Source organism: Amyelois transitella, chromosome 22 (assembly GCF_032362555.1).
Source record: "Amyelois transitella isolate CPQ chromosome 22, ilAmyTran1.1, whole genome shotgun sequence".
Classification (NCBI taxonomy): Eukaryota; Metazoa; Arthropoda; class Insecta; order Lepidoptera; family Pyralidae; genus Amyelois; species Amyelois transitella.
In genome coordinates this window covers 4865753-4888135 of record NC_083525.1, presented here as the reverse complement: position 1 = coordinate 4888135, position 22383 = coordinate 4865753, and the positions used below count along the sequence as shown (strand labels likewise).

At 32.7% G+C, this 22383-nt stretch overlaps 2 protein-coding genes across 2 annotated transcripts; both read right to left on the bottom strand.

The window, feature by feature from the left end:
* Window positions 1-386: 386 nt before the first annotated feature.
* On the bottom strand, window positions 387-4600 carry LOC106129910 (very-long-chain 3-oxoacyl-CoA reductase). Its single transcript, XM_013328610.2, has 6 exons — window positions 4396-4600; window positions 3880-3926; window positions 3046-3121; window positions 1929-2097; window positions 1125-1293; window positions 387-775 (listed from the first exon to the last, which is right to left on the bottom strand). The coding sequence occupies exons 1-6, from the start codon at window positions 4535-4537 to the stop codon at window positions 440-442; spliced, it is 939 nt and encodes a 312-aa protein (XP_013184064.2). The 5' UTR covers window positions 4538-4600; the 3' UTR covers window positions 387-439.
* A 2698-nt stretch (window positions 4601-7298) lies between these two features.
* Window positions 7299-20624, bottom strand: LOC106129881 (very-long-chain 3-oxoacyl-CoA reductase). Its single transcript, XM_013328575.2, has 6 exons — window positions 20172-20624; window positions 11039-11085; window positions 10601-10676; window positions 9799-9967; window positions 8993-9161; window positions 7299-8692 (listed from the first exon to the last, which is right to left on the bottom strand). The coding sequence occupies exons 1-6, from the start codon at window positions 20323-20325 to the stop codon at window positions 8363-8365; spliced, it is 945 nt and encodes a 314-aa protein (XP_013184029.2). The 5' UTR covers window positions 20326-20624; the 3' UTR covers window positions 7299-8362.
* Window positions 20625-22383: the final 1759 nt, after the last annotated feature.

Sequence of the window (22383 nt, the reverse complement as noted above, 5' to 3'; positions counted from 1 at the left end):
AGCGATAACAGAACCTAACCACCAGCTGCGCACCTTGCATCGGCTTCTATGGTTCTTATCATCATTATAAATATAAGTAGGAGGATCAAATAAAATATTGCTTCCAAAATATCTAGTCTGTGTATCTCGCGTTTTAAAGGCAACAGTCCTAATGTAAGTTAAGGTAACACACATCTAAACACACAACAATAATTACTATAGAATAAAATAAATATATTAATAAATATCACTAACCAAAGTGAAATATAAAGAGTTTGTATTGCATGTAATGGCCTTGGATTGGAACTTGGGTACTTGATCTCAAAGATACGTACACAATTTTACTCCACAGAGAACGCCAGCAAAGTATAATACCGTGACATGAGAAGAAATGAAACAACTTCGTTATTAAAAAATTAAATAATAAAATATATTAATTAATAAACAAGTGAAAGTTGAATTACAATTGCTTCTTAATCCCTTGCCGTTTGAGCATTAAAATTTGACCGACTTCAGAAATACGGCGACATGCCCATGCGCCGAAATCTTCTGATAAATATTCGACTAAGTTATAAAAACGGAGCAAAAATGAATGGGGGAAGTATCCAGAACTTCGATGGACTGATCCAAGCATACTGAGTGCAGATTTAACGTACGTCTCTGGAGATGGGGTTATGATGCTGCTACTTAGTCCTGTCATATTGGTGGCAATGAGACTTGGTGATAAACATTGCACTATAATGCCTTTTGATGCATACTCGTATCTCAATCCATCTGAGAACTTTACAACGAAAGCCTGAAAAAATAATATTTTAAAACTTGTAGAAGTATTATTACACAGTTCACTTTTATTACAGTTATAAAACCACGTAAATGACTATAATTGAGTATTTACATACGTGGTATTTAAATTGATTTAGAAAATTTATCATTTGTATTAAGTATTTATCCTACCATGGCATGTCTTTCAAAACCATTTTAAATAATTTTCCAGTAATCTGACGAATTCGAAGAAGATTAAAAATCTTGTATGTTACTGCATCTGTATTACTTGTATACTGTCTATAGCATCTCGATCTTTGAAGTCGATAGCTTGGAAAACGTCACGATGAAAGAGAAATAGTAGATTTTTTAGATAGATTTACCTTAGTAGCCGAATACACTACGAGAAGTGGTGACTGCACCTCATAAGATGCTGATCCCAGGTTTATGATGATGCCTTTACCTCTCTTCACCATGTCTGGTAAAACTAGACCTGTTACACGAATCATCGATACAATATTAACGTTGATCAGGTTTCTCATAAGCTTTTTCCTGTAAAAAAAAATACTAATATTAGGCAAACACATGGTTTAACTAGAATAAGATCTTCCTCCTGGTGGTAATTTAGCTAATTTTTTGGCTATCTGGAGCGGAGCTCGAAGTGCACCTTATGACCATGATCCTGCATTGGGTAAGTCAAGTATTAACGAAGCGACTCCAGTCTGACTTCCGCACCGAAACCTTTGCAGGTGAAGCTAACCCGTATTGGATTATGGAAAAAGCTCCTTTAGAGCTAAAGACCAATATAAGATACTATGGTGTCACAAAGAGATAATACGAATTTTGGTAAGGTTACCAGCATTTACTATTTAATTCATTACTTGTTAAACTAAATACTATTAACGGACATTATTGCCAGCAAAATCCTTCAACGATGTAGGTATGAGAGCGTAAAAGACCAAGAGTTCTGATTAATATTAACGGTTGTGACGCTACAGTAACGTTTAATTGTTTTATATTCTTCGACCAAGTAAAAAGAACTTTATCGTTTATTTCTAATTTAATCGAATAAAATTATATTATTCCGATTTCTATCTAACACTAATTTGGCAGTAACATAGATATCGAAATAATATTAGACATGCACATTTATTAAAAAACCGATTTGTATGTTTTAAATCGCTTACCATTCGGGAAGATCCAGGAAATATTCCAGGTATGGGTACGCCAAACCCACATTATTCACCAGGGTGCCAATTTCAAGGCCTTGTATTTCCTTTTCCAGTTTATCATAGATACTCTCGTCGTGTGTGAAGTCTATCGCGATTACTTTTGTCTGAACTTTAAACTCTTTTTCTGAGGAGAAAAAGTAAAGAAAAATCAATCACAGAGTGATATTGTAACAATATTGAACCAGAAATACGATCCTAGTGGAACCGTTAATTACATCTAAATCGCAGTTATATGAATATACCTATCTTAAATCTATATATATTAGACTAACATCTGCTCATTCATGCACATACTGATCACGAAATCTCAAAAAACTACTGAGTCAAGAAAAAACAAAATTGACAAGAAGGAAGATTGAAACTAGGAGGCGTCTGTTAGGATTTTTGAAATTTCCCGCGAGAATGGGAGATAACGGTATTTTTCGTTTTACGCGGAAGGAGCCGAGGGCGCTATCTAGTAATTAATATAACTGCAAGGTTAATAAAATCAATCATGGGAGGTCTACTGTCACTATTTGAATCTTAATTCCATCATAAGCCATACAGCTAAACTTGGCTTTTCAGTCTTTTTAAAACTGTTGGCTCTGCCTACTCCATATTGTCAAAAAACTAAATAGACTTTTTTTTTTAACATTTAAATATTTTCTAAATCTATGCAAAAAACATGACCCCTCTGTCTGGTGTGTAAAAACTTGCGCGCTAAATCCGTCATCAACTTATTCAGTTTTACGCAGATCTTTTGTAGTGTGAACTCTCCTTGACTTTTAAATGTTAAAGTTTTGAATAGGACGTCATCGCTTCGAGTAGAGTGATTGTTTAACTGCCGGGTACATGTTTCTTTCAAACTTCTCGAATTATTTCAATACCTATTTACACATAAATCTACATAAATCACGCCCTGTTTCCCGTAGGAATAGGCAGAGACTACATCTTTTCACTTGCCACGGTTCCTGCATACTTCTTTCGCCATATCCATATTAATAAATATATTCATACAAGCTTGTTGGTTAAATAAGTTCTTAAAACTTAAAAGCTTAATAAAATGAAATATTTCTTTTTTTAATATAAGTACCTATTTCACTTGCAACATTTTTCAATTTGTCCAATGATCGACTGACAAGAATTATGTCACAGCCCCGTGCCGCCAACTGAAAGAATATAAATATTTAAATTAATTGTTTGTTCATTACATTACTCCATTACTCTTTATACTTGACCATTGACAAATGCGAACTTTGCTAAATAAATTTTAAAATTGGTACCCATCGGGAACTGTGAAGAATCGAAAGAAAAGAAAAGAAGAAGGTATATTGGTAGAATGTAAAAAAATGTTTCTTAAGTCTCCTTCTACGTGACAGTAGTGTCTATTATAAGGAGACTAAAGAACCAGGTCAAAGAGGAATCGCGAATTCTGTGCCTCTAAAAAGCAAAACCAAATTTGAAAGATTTGTCTTAATTTATGTTTGAATTACTTAGTTACTTATTTTAATTTTTCGGTGATAATTAATTACAGGTTAAAATATACTATTTTTATGTAATCGAGCATAACCTACTTTTATTTCACTTGAATATAATTAACACAACAAGTACCTAAATGTGATAAACAAAATTAAAGAATGATATTTTTGGCGCACATAACTATTATCTCAGGATTATTCCCCTCAGGGCCATCCTCATGTCGTATTGTTCTTTGCCATGACGGTTTTGGCATAATAGGTCTAAGACATAATTGATTATTGACATATCTACGAGTAAATGTGGTAACTTTTAAGCGAAGTTAGGTACACACCAAGCGACCACGGATATTTTACGAAAGTTTAAAATCAGTAGAATATATAAAGGCCCATTTCCCTCACCTATAACAATGGATAGGTGACATAGTAGTCTCTATTATAATAGTACTGACCTGTCTCGCATATTCCTTTCCAATTCCATCAGTACTGCCAGTTACCACTGCAACATTTTAATATTAAATATTTATATTATGATTGTAAGATTTTGCACGTATATTTTCTTTGGTTCAGTAGATAAAACTTTACAAACTTAGTTTCCCATTTATAATATTAGTTAGGATATAATGACCTATCTTAATTTTATTTAGGAAAACTTTGACGCCTTAAACTTTTGATTTAATTTGCAAAAAAACACAGCATGTTAAAGATTACAAAGTAACTCAAGTGCATGTGTAACCGTGGATCCAATACGGGTTAGGTTTACCTGCAAAGGTTGTGGAGGTCAGATGGGAATCGCTTTGTGTAAAAATCTGACCTAATCTAGGATCCATGGTCATAAGAATATCCCGAATTATTATATGTAATTAACATTAAAAAAAAGAAGTTTGCATTTCAAGGTACATACATACTTTACCACAATAGTTATTATTAGTGTTTAATGTCGAAAGTAAAACAAAAGTATTACTTACTTGCCCATTGTCCATAGGATCTTACATCGACTTTAATACCATATGGTCCTAACCAGAAAGTATAAATAACGTTCCATATTTTCTTTGCAATAAATAAAAACACTAACATAGATATTCTGAAATACCAGTCTTCCAACGCCATTGTTATGTGGTGTGAGAACGGTGACGTGCCAAGGTAAAATGATGTATTTTTAACAAATTTTAAAATGTCATGTGGTAGAAAATTTTAATTTTAAGTACATACTCATGATTATATCATCACTTATCTATTGTCTTTTAGCGTAGCAGCAAAGGTGAAAGCGCTGTTCAAATTAAGGGTAAAAAATTTGTTAATATACTTGTATTATATACTACGTACTTAAGTATTTCTTTTTTTATAAAATATTATTGAGTTTTATTATTATTTTCTTCCTTTTGGTCAGATTGTTAAATTATTATGTCTTTGAGATTCTTTATAAAGCGATTGGCTATAGCAACCTCTGGATATCAAATACAAATATGTACCTAAAGCCAATGCAGTTATACGAGAACAGCATAACTTTCGTGACTCTTAATAAAGACATTAAATGTGTAAAATAAAAAAAAAAAAACCAATTATAACTTCCATAAATATATTTGAGAATAACAAGCTAACAATTAAGAAATAATTAGATTTGTTTAAAGATAAATTGAGACACTAAAATATCGGATTGTTCTTTGTACCCAAATTCACAACAAAAACGCACGCATGCGTTCCATCAAATAAGTCCTCTAAGCTTCCAATTTCGTAGCCCTGAAAAACAATCAGATGTTATGGTTACCTTTTCTTTCTTTTTGAGGATAATTATATTAAAACTATAATAAGCAGGTAGTCATGTCTCTGTTTAATCATACCGATTACCGTCCATGTACGGACATAAGTCAAATGTCATCAAAAGGAGTTCAGATGTTTGTAATTATCATAATCAAAGAAACCGGAATCATATTAGCTCTCGATTATTTCAATTTCTGTGATCAACATTCTCATCTCTTTTTTTGAATCAAGCCGAGAGATTGTTAAACGTAAAACTTGTACTTGTTTCCTCTACATCCGAGTCGTTCTTTTCTCCTGTCATTAGTCCCGGTTGCATCCCCACGTCCTCACCTTGGGACGTCCTAATACCACGATCGTGGATTGGGTATTCCTTCGTAGTCTTCGTAGGGGAATTCAACCCTTATTGGATCATGATTCAACCAGTCGCTTGAATGTTCAGATTTCCTTCGGTATTTGTTAACTAATGCCCATGATTCCCGGCAGTGCCGTGTGGTTCCCGGCACCAATGAAAAAAAGAATAGGACCACTCCATCTCTTTCCCATGGATGTCGTAAAAGGCGATTTAGGGATAGGCTTACAAACTTGGGATTCTTCTTGGGAACTATATTTTCTATCACCAAAATTTATATTTGTCATCAAGTTGTATCACCTAATAAATAGATCTATCGCTACGAAATATTTTCGTTCTCAGATAAACAAAAATTGTTCCCAGGTATGAATTATCAAATTAATGTTAATATATGTGTAAAATAAGAGATCGATAACCAATAAAATTATATTGAATTACATGAATATAAACTTCGTTCTTATAATAATAGTTTTGTTACTTAAATAATAGCTCTGTGCTCAGAATGGTAGATCTGTCACCAAATAAATCGATTATCGATCCCTGACTGCGACTCCTTTTTATTTGATATTTTGTCACCAATACAGTAGTAACATTTTATTTCGTTCAGATATTAAATTAATAGTATTCGTTACCAATTTAATACATCAATTTATAATTTTAATGAAAAAATGATCAAAGGGGCGGAGACAAATTGGCGCGCTTTAAAAATTGACCAATCCGGCCTCAACGATGGGTAGTAGTTAACTATTGATTATTTTAACTTTAATTAAGTGTTTTATCTACTATTCTGCTAGCCATAAGCCAGCTATTTTAAACCAGCGCTGATTGTTCAGTGGTAATTATTTTCAACAATAAATATTGATTATTTTAACTTTAATTGTTTTATTTACTACTCTGCTAAAAATTTTATTTAAATATAATTTATACTACCAGTGGAAATTTAGAACCTTGGGAGTCTAGTTAATTAGCAGAATCTTTTGGTTGAAACGATGATGACAACCCTAATTTTTTATTTGAACTTAATGCAATTTTCTAGTAACATAATATGATTTATTGGTGATCTCTTTAAATTAGTTTGCTTAAATACTTATTAGGACACACCTATTATAATACATACAAAAACATTTATTTGGTACTAGACCTTATATCTCAGGATTTTAGGTGATTTATTGTGGAACTGATTTTGCATTGTTTGGTGACTACATTTTGGTGACAGATCTACTATGTTGAGGAGAAACCCTATTATTTAAGAAACACAAAACTAATTAAATTGGTGATAGCTTAAATGATACCCATTCTTCTTTAGGCGATGGGCTAGCAACCTGTCACTATCATTAAGCCAAATAGCTGAACGTAGCCCTTCAGTCTTGGCTCTGTCTACCCTACAAGGGATATAGACGTGACCATATGTATGTATGTATGCCCATGTGCGTTTTTTTAACTAGAACCTGTGGCTATCTCTGAATGAAGTTAATTCCTGAGCCAAAACGAATGGATTGATTTTCTTTTCCTTTCCTTTTTAAAAGCGTACTTATGAGATAGTATGTGTCAAAAAAAAAATCCATATTTAAGTTAACCTTCACCATTGCATTATTTATATACAAAGCTTTTAGTTACCGTTATTTAGTGAAATAATTCTCGTCATCATTCTGGTGATTGTTGCTTTAATTATAAAATATTCCTTTATCGAATAGGTACCGATGACATAGTTATCACACTTGTATACTAAAGGTGCTACAGATAAATAAACAAAGTGCTAGATATGTTTTAATATTTTATTCAGGAACCCAAGACTACACACCGCTCTTTTATTTTTACAGTTATATTTACAATATCACACAGCTTTATAAATGAATTAATTGCCCATTAAACATGTCTTATTAAACTAAAAATCTATAAAAATGCAACTATTAATACACCACTTTAGTCAAGAAGTCGAAGTTTTTTTTTAAACATTATAAAGCTACATGATGTTATTATAATTATTACTTAATTCACGAAATTAACATTTTCAAATTTAGACTAGAGATCCCAAAGAGGGTAAACAAATTAACCACACTTTACTAGACCATATTATACATATTGTCTTTGAAAATCATCAATTTGCCAAAAGGTAAATTTTGCCATGCATTGTTGAGAAAGAAGGAAACATTTTACAAAGAGACAAAGTGCAAGAAGTTAGGATATAATCGAAGGCAAAAATGAATCTTAGGAAATATGTTATAAAGGATTGATTAATAATACCAAATTGAATTTGTGAAAGCATGCTCCATAATTTTTTTTCTTTATAAAGTTCAAATCTTACACAAAAAATTATAATTCTTTTTCGCATTTTTATATAAATCTTGTCGGGCACATAACCTGCAAGCAGTTCAAGATGTTGCTAAGATAAATTATAGTTTTCATGTTGAAACTAGAAGAGAGAATATTATAAAATATACAACAGGTATGTGTTGATTGGCGCAAAATCATTTACATTTTAAAATTCTTTGGTGTTCAAAAATATTCCAATATTTTAGGATAACATTCATCTGACTGATATTTAAACTAAGAAAATAAACTTTACCGAAACGATAAGGGTAAAGTTTAGAAGAAGAATGATAAACCACTGAAATTAGTTATGTATGTTATACCAGTTTCGGGAACATTATTATGGACATAGTGAACTTATTTCTAATTTCTACTCATTCAAAATCATATTTACAACCACAAATAATACCCCAATATTTAAGGCTGTCATTTTGTCGGAAGGTGCTTCTGCGTGACTTTTATTATTAGGCGTTTACCTCCACTTAAAATTTAAGCATGCTAAGCGGCATAAGAAACTAAGCTGATTTATACTTTTTGAGCATTATTCTCCTGCTGTTCTCCATGCTTCGTCTGGTCATCCAGGTGGTGAAGCTATCCGAAATTGTCCTGAAGAATTGTACTGAAGTAATGAGGAGGGAATGGGCAAAGTATCCATTGGTTTCTGAGGCTGTTCCCAGTAAATTAAGGGCGGACTTGACGAAAGTCTTCGCGTTTGGAGCGAAGAAACTCGTCCTTCGGATCTTGGACATGTTTGTGGCAACGAAGCCTGGAGCAATATGCTGCACCAATATGCCTTGCCTGGAGTACTCGTGCCTTAGACCCTCGGAGAACTTTGTAGTGAACGCCTAAAAAGGAAAAAAAAGAGGGGATTAAATGCATGTTAAGTTGTAAAATATCAAATCAATAATATAGATATCACAAGATATTTCAATGTAAATAGAGGTTTAAACATGATGTTAAATTATAAAGCGCACTAATTTAACTTTGCGCTGAACAATTGTCTCATGATATAAGAAACTCTGGTAAGGGATAACACCGTGGAGAAATCTGCACATTCAGGTAACTGAATACTGGCTGATACAATACGCAAAAGCTTTGTGAGGTTGCAAATATTCTCCCAAGTGATTTCAAAAAAAGAAGAATACCTTAGTTGCAGCATAAATAGTGAGAAGCGGTGCTGGTATTTCAGAAGATCCGGAGCCAATATTGATGACGATTCCTTTCCCACGTTTCACCATGTCGGGCAACACGAGGCCAGTCACTCTTAACATTGACACTACGTTTATGTTGATCAAGTTCGTCACGAGGTTTGTCCTGTAGAATAGTAAAGACTTAATGTTAAATTTCCCTATTTTCCTTTTTTATCTTCGTGTATTTTATTTCTAGCATTTTAGCTGTTGCTATTTTTATCAATGAAGATGCAGCCTTTTTGTTATCTCACTATCTCTCTCTTTTGCAACGTAATTTCTTCTCTATTTCTCTATTCACAGCGTCCGAGTGTATACGATAGTTTACCTACTAATAATAGTACTTCTTTTCAAATAAAAGTCCTTCAAGCCTTATATTCTTTTTAACTTTCATTTTAAACTTCGCTCTTAATTTTGTTCTCAAAAAATAAATTTTTAGTTACATTAGTTTGAGTCCTTAACGATGCCCTTATACTGTGAGGGAAAAGAACACGAGAAAATCTGTACATTCACACAACTAGATTCTTAGTGTAATGTGTAACCATGATCCAATATGGATTTTGTTCCTCTGAATAGTTTGCGAACGACGACGAGAGTCGTTTCGTGTAAAAACCTGACTACTCCAATCCAACTCCATACACTCAACTCAGTGAACTCCATAGAGTTAAGGACGCAACCAATACTAACGTCAGTAAGCTGATGTAATAAATCAAAATGAACAGAAATTTGGAGTCGTCTAGGTTAAGAAAAAAATTCATACAAACCATTCAGGCAAATCCAAGAAATATTCAGGATATGGATACGAAAGACCCACATTGTTGACCACAGTGCCAATTTCCAGGTCTTTTATCTCGTTGGAGAGTTTGTCGTATATGCTAACATCACCAGAGAAATCTATTTGTACTACCTTAGTTTGAACCTTGAAGTCCTTTTCTGTAAGAAAAGATTAGTAATTAAGTTATTATCAATGAGATCTGAAAAATACCTGAGCAATAGTAAAAATAAATATATATAAAAATATAAAGGAAGTTCGAGACTACTTTTACGAGATACTAACTCAACGATACCATATTTTTTGATAAATAGGTACTTTTATAGATTAACATCCAAGACCCAGGTCAATCATGCCCTGCCTGGGATTCTAACACGGCAGCTGTCACAGCCAACTACTATCGCCGTGCCATATAACTAGGCCGTTAAATATAAAAAAATAAACGTAAGTATATATAAAAAAGTTAAAATCAGATGAGAAATGTACTAGCATTAATTTCCACAGTATTTAGCAAATCCAAAAAATGACAATACCACATGTATAGTTTGTGTTGCCATCTTAGAGTAAATTTTAAACTTAAACGTAAAATTAAATTTTAAAGGTTGCCATGTAAAACTTACATGCCAAATATTACATTTTTAACTGGAATTATAGTTTGTATCTATTCTCTTGTAAAAGCTAATAAATTGTTAATAAATAAATCAAACTTTATGTTGGTAGAGGTATTTTGTAGCTTTTGACTTTCGTAGAAAAAAAGGCTATGACATCCAAAATATCGCTGCTCATATCATTACCTATTTCCTCTGCTACAGTCTTCAATTTGTCCATTGATCTACTGACTAGAACAATATCACAGCCTCGTTCTGCCAACTGTAACAAATAATATATCTTGATAAATAAAAAAACTCTCATCTCGTTTTGGCAAATGAATGATTATTTTCAAAAGTGATAATTTCTGTTAAATTCGCGTCTTTCTTGGAGCGGTCAACATCTGCCATGATCCCCGCATGCCTATTTTGTTTTTTTTTATTCACATACATTCATCACTCAATACTTAAATGTATCTCAAGTTCATTAGAAAAAAACCTGCCTAGCAATATCATTTCTACTAGGAAATAGGTATAGATTTAATACACATTCTAAATGCTAGACCAAGGCCGGTTAGTAATCCGTAAATAACCAGTGACTATTTAGCATTTTGCATTTCATTAGCTAAATTATTGAATTTTTACCTGTCTGGCATATTCTTTGCCTATTCCATCTGTACTGCCAGTGACCACTGTAACAATAAGAAAAGTATACAATAACACACTTATTCAATATAAATTTAGGTAAATTTTAGCAAAGAAATGACAATACAACTAGAACAAAGAAAAAATATATAGTCAAGTCCAAATTATTTTTTTTATCATTCAATTTATTTAACCAATTTCTGTCAATCTTCCAATGGCTCCTTCGAGTAAATGGCATTAATTTGATTGCTAGGTAACCTTAGGTCTAACGGTGAAGGATCCTGTGTACCGTGCATTCTAGCAACTGTCTGTAACTATGTATAATATAACACTATTTTGTCAAACGGTTCGCTTCATAAAAAACCTGACATATCCAATCCAGGTTTGTAGTTATATCGAAGAAGAAGTAGGGTACCACAAGGCTACATGTCACATATTTTATGGTTTAATGGTTAATGATAGGATTAAGTTTCAGAGATTTCTTGTCTATCACCTAAAAGTAGTACCTTCATACATATAATCACGTTAAATCCCTTGCGAGTAATTTGAGATTTATGAGAGAAATAGTGACAGGTTGCTAGCCTATCGCCTTAAAGAAGAAGTAACCCTGTCGTAGTTGCCTTTTACGACATCCATGGGAAAGAGATGGAGTGGTCCTATTCTTTTATTATTGGTACCGGAATCCACACGGTGCCTATAAAAAAAAAGTAGTTCCATCCCAAGTTTGTAAGCTCTTGTTTGAAATTAATGCGCAAAGATAAGTAATAGACACACAATATGTTTTCCTTTGCTACGCTATTAGACCAACAAGGAAACTAGCTTTATATGAAGAAATATGCACGACTAATCAAAGACAGCGCATGATCGTACATTTGGTGCGATAAAGCTGCGTCAACAATTCACGTCGGTTTGTGAATTTGCATAATTTGCTATTGATATCTACGAGTTGGCAGTCTGGAGCGCTGAGCTAGCGAACACCATGAATTAATATAATATTAAGCTCCATGTGGATATGGCTTTACATACGTACATAATAACGCCTTTATCCCTTATGTGGTAGGAGCCAAAGATCTTGAAAAGACTGAAAGAGACGCCCGTGACCGCATAAAACCGCGTAAAACGATAAATAATCCCCAATATTTCCCGTGGAAATTTCAGGAAAATGATCTTTCTTGTGTATCCCAGACTACATTAGAACCTATAGACCCAGGCTGTCTGTCAGTCACTTATTTACTAAATATTGGAAGTTTTATATAGACTAGCTGTGGCGTGTAATTAATATAGCGAACACGTATAACATCCAAATTGATACAGGTATAACCAAATAATTAAGATCACAATAATTTTTTTTTTTTACTATAATAATGTTATTTTTATTTATAGACCAATTATATTTGGAGCCTCGATTGAACTTTTACGTAAAGAATTAATGATGAGATTGAGACTACAGGAAAATTATCCTAAATATCGTGTTAGTGACCTTGGATTAACAGACATGAGTTAAATATGAGTTTGTGGTTGAGGAATTATACCTAACAATTATAGGAAAATTTGTTAGGTCACATTCTAAAACCTCTCAATAATAAGAGGTACATACATATGGCCACTTTATCTATATCCCTTGCGGGGTAGCCAGAGCCAACAGTCTTGAAAAGACTGAATGACCACGTTCAGGTATTTGGCTTAATGATAGAATTGAGATTCAAATAGTGACAGGTTGCTAACCCATTGCCTAAAAATGAATCCCAAGTTTGTAAGCCTATCCCTTAGTCGCCTTTTACGACATCCATGGGAAAGAGATGGAGACGTCCTATTCTTTTTTGTATTGGTGCTGCGGGAACCACACGGTATAATAAGAGGTGTGTAGAATAAAATTTGAGAAGTTAGTCTGTACCGGTGGTTCTCTACACTTAAGTATAGATCCACTCCATTTCTATTCCATGCTTGTCGTAAAAACAGTTTTGAAACAGTTTTGAAAAGACTGAAAGGCCGCGTTCAGAGCAGTTTAAGATAAGAGTGGTTTCAGTAGTAGTTTAATAATGGAATCGAGATTTAAATAGTGACAGGTTGCTAGCCCATCGCCCAGAAATCAGAGAGTTCAGATGGGAAGGGAATTGTAAATGTTCATTCATTGTATTTTTTAAACATAGATAGGTAAATAAATATATAAGTGATAAATCACATAGATCAATATATGTAAACATAAATCTAGTTCTTGCCACACCTGAAAGAACAATATTTTTATAATTACTAAAATTATTTATAATATTAACATTGAAATCAGTTAAGGAAGAGCTACATTACAATAATGATGGACAGGTCTTTGGTTAAAATTAGAAAAAACAATATAGGTACCTAACAAAATAAATAGATGCTTTTGACAAAGCCTCATGTTACAATTGTTACTCCGGAATAATTAAGTAGGTTACTTTGTTTGTGTTGCCGATTTCCAAGAAATTTTGCAAACGTGTAGTGTAGTAGTAATGCAAATGGTAATGCACTTAATTTATTAAATAAACACACTATCATATTCATAATATCAGTAAATTGATTATTTAATTTATTATTTTCATTCATCAATGCGACATGTTTCCCATGGATGTCATAAAGGTCGACTAAGGGCAAGGCTTATATAAAACTAGGGATGGTTCTTGTAGGCGACGGGGTAGCAACCTGCCACTATGTATTTAAGTCTTAATTCCAACATTAAGCCAAGTATACGAACTTGGTCTTTTAGTCATTTCAAGACTGTTGGCTCTACCTGCAAGGGATAAAGACATGATTATATGTATGTATCAATGCGAAGGTTATGTGAGTACACTGTGTATTTTTTACATTTTAATATTTGCTTATAAATAAAAAAATAAAAAAAACCATTGATTTATTTTTATGCAAAATAAAATTGATTTTACAACAATTTTTATATCATAAAAACAATCAATAAAAACAAACAGGTATAAATGGAGTAAACCAATTAATGATTTTCTCATACGACATCTATCGAAAGATATTAAATGTACATAAACTTATATACTAAGACGATACCGGAAACTACACGGCTAAAAATATCTTGTATATTATCAATAATAGTGACATATTATGTACAAACTTTCTACTAGAAACCAGTTGAAGTGACCATGTGGTTTCAACGTAAAACCGACCTTGTCGCCAAGTCGTTAAGCGGCAGGTTGCCCTGAACTTGACTTGTTCAAGTGAAAGTTAAGGTTGATTCGCAAACTGGACAGATAATGATGTCACGTAATATTAGAACCTTATGATTAGTAGAAATAAGGTTGATAATGAAATGAGGTGTAAAGTTTGCATGTAGTAGATTTCAAAGGTGTACATTTTATGTCAGTTAGCAATTTTTTTTGTATATTCAAAGCGCAGTGAAGACAGCATAAAAATTATTATTTACACGAGATGTTTGTAAAAGTGTGTCAGTACCAACTTTGTTCTGAATATACTTTTTTTTACTATTTTAAGTATATATTAGTCGAAAATAATTAATTTCAAAAAGTAGTAGATTTGATAAAATCACATTTGTTTGTTTATACATAGGTATTTTTCTTCGAAACTGTATGTTATTGGCATGAGTTGCGGGGAAAAGCCAGTTCGCAATATTTGATCTGTTTATGGCAGCCTTATAGTTTATCCATAGAATGACTTTCAAGTTACCTACTTAACAAATTACTTACTGACGTAGATTTGATATAGAACAGGTTATCTTTCGAGTTCAAAGGTCTGTGTGTGTTTATATTAGAATATTTTATCGATTTGTAAAGACACGATTACTGACTCATATATAGATTACTGAAATCAGAATCAGGCCATGGAAGTTGATCTACTTAGTAAACGTTTTTTAGATCTAGCGAAATGCAAGAGAGCCGCCTACACAGTACGGCCAAGTGTTGCGAAAACCAGTGGACCGCCTGTGGAATAAATACCTATCAGGCTATATCGCCTCCGCCTGGCCCAAAAAGAGGGGTCAGGCCAAAGACATCGTGACTTGAAACCGCTAAAAATGATAAGTGAGCCAAAAGAATCAAAACTAAAGAATCTAAAGCAACCGAAATTCCTGTATGTTGTCTTTCAGTCAGTCACCCAATCAATTAGTAACAAGAATTTGATACAGGTTATATTAGAGTAAACCTAATGCCATTCTTGGAAGAAATCCGAAACCATTTAAACAGTAAGTATATTAGGAAAATATTTGTCACGCTGACAATAGATTTATCACTGTTTTCTGGGAGTCATACTCCTTCCAGTAGACTGCACGTGCATCTTACAAAGTATGAATTACATTTACTTCAAATTTTAAGCAATAACAAAGCAAGAAGTAATTCGACTTTTAGCGCCAAAAATGTACCTATGTCTGAAATAGTAGGTACTAGGTATAGAATACCAATAGATCAAAGACCCGACGACGAATGCGTAAATTGAATAGACGCGTCATGCATGTAATACAAAATCAAGCAGTGAATATTGAACGCGTTTTATTTGAACAGTACAAAATGTTATTTGCTGATGGTTCACTAGTAAATATTATCTTTTCTTACAAATAAAATATTTTATTAAGAACAGTCCGCAAAAAGTGGAAGGTGTCATACGTTGCATGTTGTCATTCCCTAGTTTATCTACACGTATCGTAAGACTATAAACACGAATATCCAGAGAATACAACAATTACGTATAACTAGGCTAGACTAAATATGACATGCCATAAAAAATAAATTCAGATTAAAATGAAATAAAAAATATTGCAATCTCCTTCTTCTTCAGTCACAAAACTCTAAACCCATAGCTTTTGTATATTGTGATGTAATTGAGACACTTAGATATTTACAGGTTGTCAGTGCATCGTCTAAAAGAAGGACTCTAAAGAAGTAAAATTTTTTCTCTATTAACTCTTTGTAACTACCTAAAGTACTATCGATATAATTGATAACAACTGTAAATGTGCACTGAGCAAAGGTCAACTTACGCGGTGGTCAATGTACCCACATAGTTTGAGTATGCCAATTCTTACATACTCCTACACTACATGCCCCTTGCAAATTCGGTTGCAAAGATTAACAAGAATTTAACATTGAATAAGTTTAAGCCTATCACAAATATACATTTGAATAAACATTTGAAACTGAGTTTACACAAGTTTCAAAGTTTAATCTTTTATTACAATATTTAAGAAACGAAAATATCTTATTCGAGTGTTACAAGGAGTTTCGTTTGTTAACTGTGTATTATTATGCGATTTTTATTAAACATAATAAAAATCGCCAATTCATCGTATGACTCCTAACTTTACTAATAGGATTTCATACAAGTGATTTTTCATTTAAATTTTAATCAATACAACAATCATCTCAATATTTTATTTTTTATTTTTATAGGAATGTACAATTAAAAAGTTATGAAACCTGTGGAAAAGGTGAGGACATAGTATTTATATACTCTCCATTAATAATAAGATAATCTAAGTAAACTTATTTTCGCTTAATTAAAAAGAAAAACATGCATGATCAACGATTAATATAATTTAATTAATCAATTAAATTTCAGAAAACTTGTTGATGACTGACTGGCTGTCAGGTTTTCCCCACACGCGTATTAAGAACAGTCCGCAAAAAGTGGAAGGTGTCATACGTTGCATGTTGTCATTCCCTAGTTTATCTACACGTATCGTAAGACTATAAACACGAATATCCAGAGAATACAACAATTACGTATAACTAGGCTAGACTAAATATGACATGCCATAAAAAATAAATTCAGATTAAAATGAAATAAAAAATATTGCAATCTCCTTCTTCTTCAGTCACAAAACTCTAAACCCATAGCTTTTGTATATTGTGATGTAATTGAGACACTTAGATTATTTACAGGTTGTCAGTGCATCGTCTAAAAGAAGGACTCTAAAGAAGTAAAATTTTTTCTCTATTAACTCTTTGTAACTACCTAAAGTACTATCGATATAATTGATAACAACTGTAAATGTGCACTGAGCAAAGGTCAACTTACGCGGTGGTCAATGTACCCACATAGTTTGAGTATGCCAATTCTTACATACTCCAACACTACATGCCCCTTGCAAATTCGGTTGCAAAGATTAACAAGAATTTAACATTGAATAAGTTTAAGCCTATCACAAATATACATTTGAATAAACATTTGAAAATGAGTTTACACAAGTTTCAAAGTTTAATCTTTTATTACAATATTTAAGAAACGAAAATATCTTATTCGAGTGTTACAAGGAGTTTCGTTTGTTAACTGTGTATTATTATGCGATTTTTATTAAACATAATAAAAATCGCCAATTCATCGTATGACTCCTAACTTTACTAATAGGATTTCATACAAGTGATTTTTCATTTAAATTTTAATCAATACAACAATCATCTCAATATTTTATTTTTTATTTTTATAGGAATGTACAATTAAAAAGTTATGAAACCTGTGGAAAAGGTGAGGACATAGTATTTATATACTCTCCATTAATAATAAGATAATCTAAGTAAACTTATTTTCGCTTAATTAAAAAGAAAAACATGCATGATCAACGATTAATATAATTTAATTAATCAATTAAATTTCAGAAAACTTGTTGATGACTGACTGGCTGTCAGGTTTTCCCCACACGCGTATTTTGAACCGTTTTTGTCGTGTAAAATCAAAAGTATACGTGGTAATCTTTTTCTGATTTTACGTGACCATTTCTTGGAAGTTTTTTCTTCAAAATAACCGGCTCCAGGCGTCAGCATTGGGTCTTGACGTAAGTTTATAAACAGGTAAATTTTTTGGACTTCGACTTTTGTTATTTGTAGCGCGACACGAGAATTTTTGGCAGGAATATGAGCCCTGTTTTTTGTTTGCGGGATCAATGAATCCATGGAGCTTAATTTATGTGTAAGCAAACTAAAAACTAAAACTTTACTTGTGTGTTTTAAAATAATATAATTTTTTACATTATTATATTTTGTAATTGATCGCACCTTAAAACAAGCTTTCTTATTCTGTCGGTTTCCCTCTATTCCTTCTTCTTGTTCGCAATCGGAAAAACATCAGAAGGATGATAATTATACAACATAAACTAAGTATCGTTGGTTTGAGTGCAAAGATGCGGGCAACTTAATTGTGTGACGCAAAAGGTTTTGCGGTGATTTTAAGGAAGTATATTATTGGCCGGTTTCGACGTCAATTTACGTCAATCATTATCTTAAGTGTGTTATAAAAGAAATTAAAGTAATCGCTATTAATGACGATAATAAAATATGCCACTGAGTAGATGTATGAGAAAATTAATAAACAATTTCAATCCGAAGATCGAACTATGGGGAAAGATAAAAGTAGGAAAGCGAACCTCATGCCCCGAACACTGTGGCGGGGAAATTTAAATCCTGGAAACAAAACCTCGCTCCCCGAAAAATAACAGAGAGAGAACTAGATAGTGCTAATCACTGTGACATAATCACGGACGCAGCCTATTGGCTTCAGCTTCCTCTATCTCTATACGATATGAAGCCGTCTGACACCAATCACGGCCGAAACTTTCGTAAGTAGTTATTTTTACTAATTCCTCTTAGCAGATTGGAATCGCAAGATCAATATTTTTAAAGGCGCATCGTCCTTATTGTTTATGCAACTGGTACTTTATGCCTAGATATTAAATGTGTTCTCTTCGGGGAGGGTCCCGGGCACTGAAAATACAATTTCGAGCCGGGGTTAAGTCAAAGAAATAAGTGAAGTGACCGCCGTCTTATCGCCCTGGTAAAGCATGGAAACCCTAATCTATTAAAGTAACATTATGCAGATGACCCAAAATATGATTTTTATTCATCTTTAGGTAATATTTTATTTGTAAAAATGTATTTCATTTTGTTTGGATGTTAATTTACATTTAAATAAATGAAAGATATATATTTAATACAGCAAAGCTTTCATGTTATAACTTGGAGGTCAAATCATTCTTTGCAGGGTTTTTTTTATTTTGTGTGCAAAAATTTAGGTGTGCATTCTTTGTTATTCGGCGCGATGTTGTCTGAATAACTAACAATACAATATATGTATAACTATGAAATCCCGGAAGGGTAGGCAGAACCTACACTTTTTCATTAACCTACATTACTTTTTCAGTATAATCGTAAAAATTTTGCTAAAGTGGACATATGATTTACGTTTGATGTTAATAAAGGTCATGAAGGTCAGACAAGAGTCGCTACATGTAGGCAGGTATTACTTTTTATTTGTGTTTGTTTTTGTTCGCCAAAGCCTGGAGGATGATCATGTGAGAAGCGACTTCCTAATTTGGAATTATCTTCTGGATTTAAAATGTACATTTATTTATACATTATACAACCAATTTATCTCTTACGAGATTCGCCTAAAAGAATGTTAAGTCAAATCCAGTTATAAACTTGTACGAAGAGAAGCAGTTAGCACACTTTTTTTTTCGCTACCCGGCAATCATGGAATCTTGCACTAGATGAATGTGCTAATTCGCTTAGTTGCAACCGGTACAAAGAACAGGATATACGACCACTAAAGGGTGAGAACCTTATGACTCGGCATTTTAGTTTTAATTTAGTTTACTATTTAAAAGGATAAGTAGGTACGACAAAAAACTATTTAAAAAAAATGAATGAATGATATGAATGAATCAACGATTTCAATAATTTGAAAAATGTTGGGATCGTAAGAACATATCATAAATTTGATATCTGAGACAAGACAAATATTTACATAGATATGGTATCAGAATTTTATCAGTGATAAAAACATAATCTTTGGCACAACATAACTATATGGTCCTGGTCATACAGTTAGTAGGTTACCCTACCTACTTATGCTAAAATATTTGGAAAAGTTTCAATTATTTATTATAATAAGCTTTATTTATCTTAATAAGTTTGATGTTCTATTTTTTTTTTAATTGATAAGCGCCATTATTTACGCCAGACAGAGACTAACTTGCATAGGTTTCTAAAACTAAAAAATCAATAAAAACGTCAAGATGAGCACAAACTTGTTAAAAAGGTAGGTACTTGTTTTTTCAAAAATATTTTGTATTATGAATTAAAAGACCTAATTCATTACTTATAAAATATTTATGTAAATTAAAGGTGAAACTTACGTGCCCATTTCCCGTAGGATTTCACATCCACTTTATTCACAACGGGTCCGATAACAAACAGGTACACGACGTCCCATATTTTCTTCACTATATAAATTAGAATTAACACAGAAACCACTATTCCCCAATTCTCTAAATGGGAAAAGGGCCGCATTTTAGCTATTTATTGATATTAATTAAAATTGAGGTTACGTCGGAGAGAGCTGCGTTTTGACACTGTTACCGCATGCGTACTATGAATAACTCGAAGAAAGTATGAGCCAGTGACCGAAGAGTGAATGGATTGCACGATGTTCCCAAGTAGAAAGGGACGACGCATCGGACGTCCAGCTCCCACGTGATACCGATAACGTATGATTTTTAAGGTCGAACGTAAAGGAATGATTATCATGCACATTTGACTGGACGCGATAACTAACAAGAATTTGCCTATAATGATTTTGTTTGTTCAGGCACGTCTTATATGGCACGTTCGGTATTTATGCAACATGTTTTACAAGAGTTATTCTTACCTATTCGTAGCAATACTAGTTTTGCAGACCTTGTTACCCACCATAATTTTAATTTACTTCTATAGAAATAATATTCTCCGACAAAATATATAGAGCAATTTGTATTTTATGGATAAAAGTATCAGTTTAATTGGATTAAAAATAGGTACCTTATCTCCAAGCGCTAACTTTAAGTGACATTAAATGGTATAGGTGTAAAGCGTAAAAAGCATAACAAATTTATGAAAAACAAAAAGTATTTGATTCCTTTTAATTGCAATTTTTTTTATACATTTATTTTACAAAGTCGTTTCGTCTATCATGAAAAATCCTTAAAAATACGTTTTTATTATGTGCCTATAGGTAGGATAATAACTTTATTAATATTTGTTGTCGCGAAGATATCTTTTTGTCTAGATATTAAATTCTAAGTAGGTGACATACATATCTGCTAAGAACAAGTCAAATCAAAGATAGTATGTATAGGTAGGTAGTTACATTGTGCTACTTTTAATTGACTACGTATAATGCTTTGTGGCAAAACTAGTGAGAACTGAGTATGCGAATGGGAATCCAATATAATAGAGACAGAAAGACAAAGAGAGGGAGGGAGGGAGAGATAAATACCAAATTAAGTTAATAAATAAAATAAAAAATATGATTTTTCATGCCAGTGCCAGATCTATTCTTTATTAGATCTGTGATTAGTATAATGCCAAATGCAAATTAGTTGCAAATCTATGTTATAGTCAAAAATAAATGTAACTACACGGGTTTTAAACTAAAAAATAAAGAGTTTACGTATTTCCCGGATCCATGACGTAAATAGCGACCACTAATGATTTTTTGCAGATTGGTTTTTGCGAGGCATCTTCGGCGTAACTTATAATCGGATTTAATCATTCGATTGTTGATTGAATTGATTTTTTTGTGGTTCCATATGTTTTCTTCACAATATTTTTAAATGAACGCTAAATTATTTGTACAAACATACATACATATAGTCACGTCTATATCCCGCGGGGTAGACAGAGCCAACAGTCCCAAAAAGACTGATAGGCCACGTTCAGCTTTTTGGCTGGATGATCGAATTGAGACCCAAATAGTGACAGGTCGCTAGCCCATCGCCTAAAAGAAGAATTCCAAGTTTAAAAGCCTATCTCTTAGTCGCATTTTACGACATCCATGGGAACGAGATGGAGTGGTCCTATTCTTATTTTTTTATTGGTGCCGGGAACCACACGGCTAAGTAAATTATTTGTTAAGTGGTAATTTCGAGAAACTGTCTCTTAGCGCTACCGAAAATATAACTATTATGTAAAAAATTTGCTTTTTACAACTTCGAATTACGCTTTTATTTCACGTGGGGTTGCAAGTACCTACCTAATTATATATCACATACTATTCTACTTCCTACGCTACACATTGAATAAAGACAGATAAACACTAAAGTGACTAAGTTGACCTTAAGAGTAGCATTCTTTTTAGGTATTAAGTCAAGACGCGTTTCTGGTTTCCTTTTAATGTTGTAAAGGGCAGTTCATACTATCAGGAAGCATGAAGAATGTAAATGAGTAAATCTTGTACACAATGAGTATTATAATATACTCACTGTTTTCGTACATTATAATAGAGCCACTCTAGTAAGTAGTGAGTGAGGGTTTGGTACATTTGATTTTCTCATCTATACTAATATTATTATTATAAAGCTGAAGAGTTTG

Excerpts from the sequence above, each read along its gene's own strand:
- LOC106129910 (XM_013328610.2), bottom strand. The coding sequence starts at position 4,537 with ATGGCGTTGGAAGACTGGTATTTCAGAATATCTATGTTAGTGTTTTTA. Across the intron at positions 2,098-3,045 it reads AAATGTTGCAAGTGAAATAG|AAAAAGAGTTTAAAGTTCAG; the intron begins GTACTTATATTA and ends TTTTCTCCTCAG. Across the intron at positions 1,294-1,928 it reads TTCCTGGATCTTCCCGAATG|GAAAAAGCTTATGAGAAACC; the intron begins GTAAGCGATTTA and ends TTTTTTTTACAG.
- LOC106129881 (XM_013328575.2), bottom strand. The coding sequence starts at position 20,325 with ATGCGGCCCTTTTCCCATTTAGAGAATTGGGGAATAGTGGTTTCTGTG. Across the intron at positions 9,162-9,798 it reads TTCTTGGATTTGCCTGAATG|GACAAACCTCGTGACGAACT; the intron begins GTTTGTATGAAT and ends ACTATTCTACAG. Across the intron at positions 8,693-8,992 it reads CTATTTATGCTGCAACTAAG|GCGTTCACTACAAAGTTCTC; the intron begins GTATTCTTCTTT and ends TTTCCTTTTTAG.